The 5,972-nt window shown below is 37.6% G+C and overlaps 1 protein-coding gene across 1 annotated transcript; it reads left to right on the top strand.

Annotated features, from left to right (window-relative positions):
- Positions 1–2,430: 2,430 nt before the first annotated feature.
- LOC102847757 (olfactory receptor 2M3-like) lies at positions 2,431–3,369 on the top strand. The gene has a single exon (XM_006893958.1). It carries the CDS (start codon positions 2,431–2,433, stop codon positions 3,367–3,369), a length of 939 nt encoding a protein of 312 aa, XP_006894020.1.
- The last annotated feature ends 2,603 nt before the right edge of the window (positions 3,370–5,972 follow it).

The following is a 5,972-nucleotide window of genomic DNA, read 5'->3' as shown; positions in this document are numbered from 1 at the left end:
TGGATTAAAACCACGTGCAGCACAGCCTCTTGCCACTAGGCCACCAGTGTCATCCCTTCTAGTAAATTTAGTTAAAGCAATTTCCCCTTTTTATTTGCCTAACAGTCTGGAAACTTGAGATTCTTTTCCCCCATGTCTTGTAGGTTTTTGACAGTTAAGGAAAGCCTATAATCTGTTATTTGTTCATCAGTACTATTTTTTTTAATAACACTGCACATTATTTGTAAATGGAATAGCTTTCTAGTGTTGGTTTTCTATTAGTACTATGCACATTATGCACATGAATGTGTTATATATGAAAAACTGAAACTGAACGTGCTTGTTTATAGTGTCTGATCTTGCTACTAGTCTTATTGTCTGAACAATACTGTATTTATGTGCCTAGACTAGAATGATTCATTAGAATTGCTGATATGTTCAGAGATTCATTCACTATCATCTACTCAGAACCAACTCAGCTGACCCTCTATTGTGTTTCCAAGGCTGTAAATCACACAGGAAAAGATTACCCATCTTTCTCCTTTAGAACCATTGGTAGATTTGAGCTACTATAGGAGTGCTATGGTTGGGGAAGTAGCAAAATTCCCTATGAACTGTATATCAAGAACCTTACTATGTTTATAGGAAGTTCATATACAACTGGCTCTCATAAGTAAAAACTACACAGAACAATACCCTTTGTTTAATATGATAAATTAGGAAAGGAACAGTAAACAACTGCTTAATGGTATACAGGTTTCTTTCAGAGGAAGAGGATTATCCTACAACTTAGTAGAGTTTGTGATTTCAAATTATAAAAGTAGTAGTAGTTGTTGTTGATTGCCTTCAAGTAAAGCATGACTTACAGTGACCCTATAAACAAAAGACCTGAAGCCTTCCTCTAACTATAGACATTTATCAAAGTTCATTGAGTTTCCGGAGGCAGTCACTATATAATGGATAATTTCCTGTTAGGTCAAGTTTACTTTAAATAAAAAAAATACCCACCAAATTATTTCTTTAATTATAAACTACTGACTTCATTTAAAACGACTCAGGGTGTGAAACCCACAGCATCCCTTTTCAGCAGGAAGTAGCTAAGAGAATACACCATCCCCTTTTCCTTATGAATCAGGGTGAAGTCTCTCTCAAGGAGGAGTGATAGGGAATGGCAAAGGACACACTGACAAAGGAGATTAATCAGAACTGGCTTTGACAAGCACTGTGGCAATGGGACAATTAAAACAGACATTCAGGCGCGGGTGGGGGGAAAGAAGAACGAACTGGGGAGGAGGGTAGAGAAAACAGTGCAACAATGAATGAATGAAAACCCAAAATATCTGTAAATGTTCATCAAAACTAATAAAATTTAATAATAATTAAAAAAACCCCCAAAACAACAACAAAAAACTACTCAGGGTGGTGGTAAATGCCTTCAAATTGAGTATGACTCATAGTAGCCCTATGAACAACAAACCTGAACCCTGTCCTGTTCTGTGCCATCTGCCTCATCTCTGATACACTTAGCTCATTGTCACAGTCACTGTGTCAGTCTATCTTTTTGGGGTCTTCTTCACTTTTGCTGACCTTCTACCTTTCTGAGCATGATGTCTCTTTCGAAGGAATAGCGTCTCCTAGCAATATGCCCAAAGTATGAGATATGAAGCTGCACTATCTTTATCTTCAAAGGGCATTCTGGCTACACTTTCCCGAAGACTACATATAGGAAGAAACAAAAGGTAAATGCTGGTAAAATCTTATGAAATGAGTTTAACTACAGAATGAATTTAACTATAAGGACCAAGATAAGAGATGATCAACCTGGGAAAAGTAGAGACAAAGACAATGTGGTTACTACAATTGGCAAAGAGTAACAGGATTTATATAACTGTTTGAAAGGGAAAGAAGAGAAGGAATGTGGAAGAATCAAAATCACTAGGAGAGCAGAGATTAGTGGAGGGGTGGGGGATAAAGAAATATCGAAAATGAAAATATGATTAGCATTATATGTATGATAACAGCCTAGAATAAGAGATGTATCATTGCAAAGAGGACTGCGGGGGGGCAGAGGAAGGTAAGTAATTGTGCAACAATGAATAATTTTTTTTTAAAGTGAACTGGGGGAGGAGGTAGGGAGGGCAAGGGGATAACATATGCAAGAAACGATAAATGAAAATCTGACTTCTTTGTGAATGTTAGTTAAAATAACTATTGAAATAATATTTTCTTTAAAAAAATAAGTAATGTGCATTGAGGACTTGAGGAGACAGATATAAAAGTAACAGTTCAAGAGTAACTATATAAAGCACAACATATAGAAACGATTTTATAAAACAAAATGTGTATGAACGAAACAATGTATATAAGTGATGTATAAAACTGGATAGTTGTTTAAATAAATACTAAATTTTTAAAAAACAGATTTATTTTCATATACTGTCAGGACCAGAAATGGGAAAGGAAAATGAAACAACAACTGATGGCTTCCTTCTTCTGGGCCTCTTCTCTGACTCCAAGTCTCCTGAGTTTCTCATCTCCATCATCCTTCTGACCTATGTTATTGCTGTTGCTGGAAACTCCATCCTGATCCTCCTCATCTGGCTGGACTCCCACCTCCACACCCCCATGTATATCCTGCTCAGCCAGCTTTCAGTCATGGACTTGACCTTAAGTTCCTCTACTGTCACCAAAATGGCCACTGACTTCTTCTCAGGGAAGAAAAACATTTCTCGAATTGGCTGTGGGACTCAGATGTTCTTCTACTTGACGGTAGGAATAGCTGAGTGTGTCTTCCTGACCCTGATGGCCTATGATCGCTACGTGGCCATTTGTAACCCTCTGAGATACCTGGTTCTCATGAGTCCCAGGGTCTGCCTCCTGATGGTGATGACAGCCTGGGTTGGGAGTGTTTTAACGTCCTTGTCCCACACCATCTACATAATGCATTTTCCCACCTGTGGTTCCAGGGAGATTCACCACTTCTTCTGTGAAGTGATGGCTTTCCTGAAACTCTCCTGTGAGGACACATCAATTTATGAAAAATTGGTATTAATCACAAGTTCAATATTGACCATTATTCCATTTGGCCTCATCCTTGCTTCCTATGCCCTCATATTCCTCACTGTTCTCCGAATGAATTCTCCCAATGTGAGGAACAAAACCCTGGTTACCTGCACCTCCCATCTGAGTGTAGTGAGTCTTTACTTTGGTCCAGTCATGATAATCTACATGACCCCAGCTTCCTCTCTTCCTCTAGAACTTGATCAACATCTCTTTGTATTTGATACCATAATTACTCCCCTACTGAACCCACTAATCTACAGCCTTCGAAACAAAGAGGTAATAAGGGCTCTACAGATGGTCTTGGGGATATCGCTCAAGTCAAAATAGCCCAGGAACATTTTCCCCACAGAAAAATACAAATATATTTGCACTAAAAGGTAGATTATATTCCCTAGATATAATTCTTTGACTTTTTCAACATATCTTGCAGTACATTTTCATTAACATAGTAAATATTGTTGTTGTTGTTAGGTGCTGTTGGTTGACAAGTTTATAGTGATCCCATAACTCAGTTATATTCTGAGCCATCCTCATACTTCCTGACACAGTGAAGCCCCTTTTGGTGATCACTGTGTCAATCTACCTACTTGAAGGTCTTTCTCTCCTTTGCCCTCTGCCTTTCCAGGCATTATGTCCCTCTTCAAGAAACAGTCCCTTCTAGCAATATGCCCGAAGTATGTGAGGCAAAACTTTATCATCTTTGTCTCCAAGGAGCACTCTGGCTGCATTTTCTAAGACATATTTGTTTGTTCTTTTGGCACTTCATGGTATGCATGACACAGGGTATAAATGAGTCTTCCTTAATCTTGATGCCACATTCTTCTTCATAGAGTCCAGCTTCTCAAATAATTTACTCAGCATAAAGACTGAATATGTATGGAGATAGAGTACAACGCTGATGGATTCCCTTCTTAATTTTAACTCATGTAGTCTACCCTTGCTCTGTTTGCACTATAACTCTTGGTCTATGTATAAGTTTTGAATGAGCACAGTTAAATGTTTTAGGATTCCCATTCTTCTCAATGTTAGTCACAACGCTTTATGATCCACACAGTGAAATGTCTTTGCATAGTAAATAAAGCATAAATAGACATTCTTTTGAAATTCTTTACTTCAAGTCAGGATTCATCTGACACCAGCAATGGTACCACTGGTGACACAGCCCTTCTAAATCCTGCTTGAACTTCTGGCAGTTCCCTATCTATGTACTGTTCTAGTCATTTTTGAATGATTTTCAGCAGTATTTTGCTTGCATGTGATATTGATATTGCTCGATAGTTTCTGCATTCTGTTGGATCACTTGTCTTGAGGATGGGAAAAATATGTATCTCTTCTGATCCATGGGCCAGACAGCTGTTTTCCAGATTTCCAAGCATAGACTAGTGAGTGCATTCAGGGCTGCATCTGTTAATTGAAATAATTCAGTTGGTATCCCATCAATTCCTGGAACCTTGTTTTTGCTAATGCCTTCAATGCAGTTTTCACTTTTTCCTTCATCACCATTGGCTCCTGCTCATATAGTCCTTCCTGAAAATTTTCAGTGTCAGTTAGTTATTTTTGGTGCAGTGACTTTGTGTATTTCCTCCATCTTCTTTTTATGCTTTTGGGGTTATTCAATATATTGCCCATAACATCTTTCAATATTATGATTCAAGGATTAAATTTATTTTTTCAGTTCTTTTGGCTTGAGAAATGCAGAGTGAATTCTTCCCTTTTTATTCTCCAATTGCAGCTTTCTGCGAATTCCATTATAATACTTTGCTTTGTCCTCCTGAGCTGCCCTTTGAAATCTTCTGTTCAGCTCCTTTACTTTGGCATGTTTTCCCTTTGTTTTGGCTTCTTGCCAGTCTAGTGCAATCTTCAGAGTTTCTTGCCATCCATGTCAGTTTTTTCTTTCTTCTCTGTCTCTGTTATGACTTTTTTTCTCTCTTCATTGATGATGTCCTTGACATCATCATGTAATTAATCTGGTCTTCAATCATTGGTGTTCAATTCTTTAAAAATATTCCAAGATGATTTTGAAATTTAGATGAAATAGATTCAAGATTATATTTTTGTTTCTTGTAGACTTGTTTTAATTTTCTTCAGCCTAAATTTGATGGGTAATTGATAGTCTGACCCAAAGTCTGCTGATGGCCTAGTTTTGACTGGTGATATTGAGCTTCTCCAATGATTCCTTCACAGATGTTGTTAATCTGATTCCTATGCAGACCATAAGGTGAGATCTGTGTATAAAGTCACCATTTTTCTGTGTTTTTTTAAAAAGATATTTGTGATGAATATATCATTAAAGATACAAAATGTAGTCATTTTATTTCCAGTCTCATTTGTGTCACCAAGCCAATATATTGCGACTACTCTTCCTTTTTCATTGTTTCAAACTTTTGCATTCTAGTCACCAATTATCATTAATGCATCTTGATTGCATGTTTAGTTAATTTCGGACTGCAAGATTTGGCAAAAATTTTCAATATCTTCCTCTTGAGTTCTAGATGTAGGAGCATGTATTTGTATACTGTGAACTCAGAACCAACCCATAGCTGACTCTCCATTGAGTTTTCAGAGGCAAGTAATCAAATGGGAGGAGATCTCCCATCCTTCTGCAGAGCAGCTGGTGGATTCAAATCGTGTGCCTTACTACTAGGTCACCACTGCTCCCTAAAAGAGTATATTAAGCAGGAGTGGCATCCACTTCCTAAACAACGTGCCTCCGGAAACTCTATGAACTTTGATAAATGTTGATAGTTGTAGAGAGCTTCAGACCTTTTGTTCATATGATCGCTATAAGTTGTGCTCAACTTGAAGGCAATCAACAACAACAACAACAACAACAACAACAACAACAACAAGAAGTCTTATTAACAGGTCTTCCTTGTATGCACTTGGATAATAGCCTGTCACTCACAGCACTGTATTTCAGGATAGAACTT

The sequence above is a fragment of the Elephantulus edwardii genome, unplaced genomic scaffold (assembly GCF_000299155.1).
Source record: "Elephantulus edwardii isolate Elephantulus edwardi_28Jun2011 unplaced genomic scaffold, EleEdw1.0 scaffold00133, whole genome shotgun sequence".
NCBI classification, from domain to species: domain Eukaryota; kingdom Metazoa; phylum Chordata; class Mammalia; order Macroscelidea; family Macroscelididae; genus Elephantulus; species Elephantulus edwardii.
Note: the sequence above shows the minus strand (reverse complement) of the source record. Positions and strands in the feature narration are given on the sequence as shown.

Excerpts from the sequence above, each read along its gene's own strand:
- LOC102847757 (XM_006893958.1), top strand. The coding sequence starts at position 2,431 with ATGGGAAAGGAAAATGAAACAACAACTGATGGCTTCCTTCTTCTGGGC.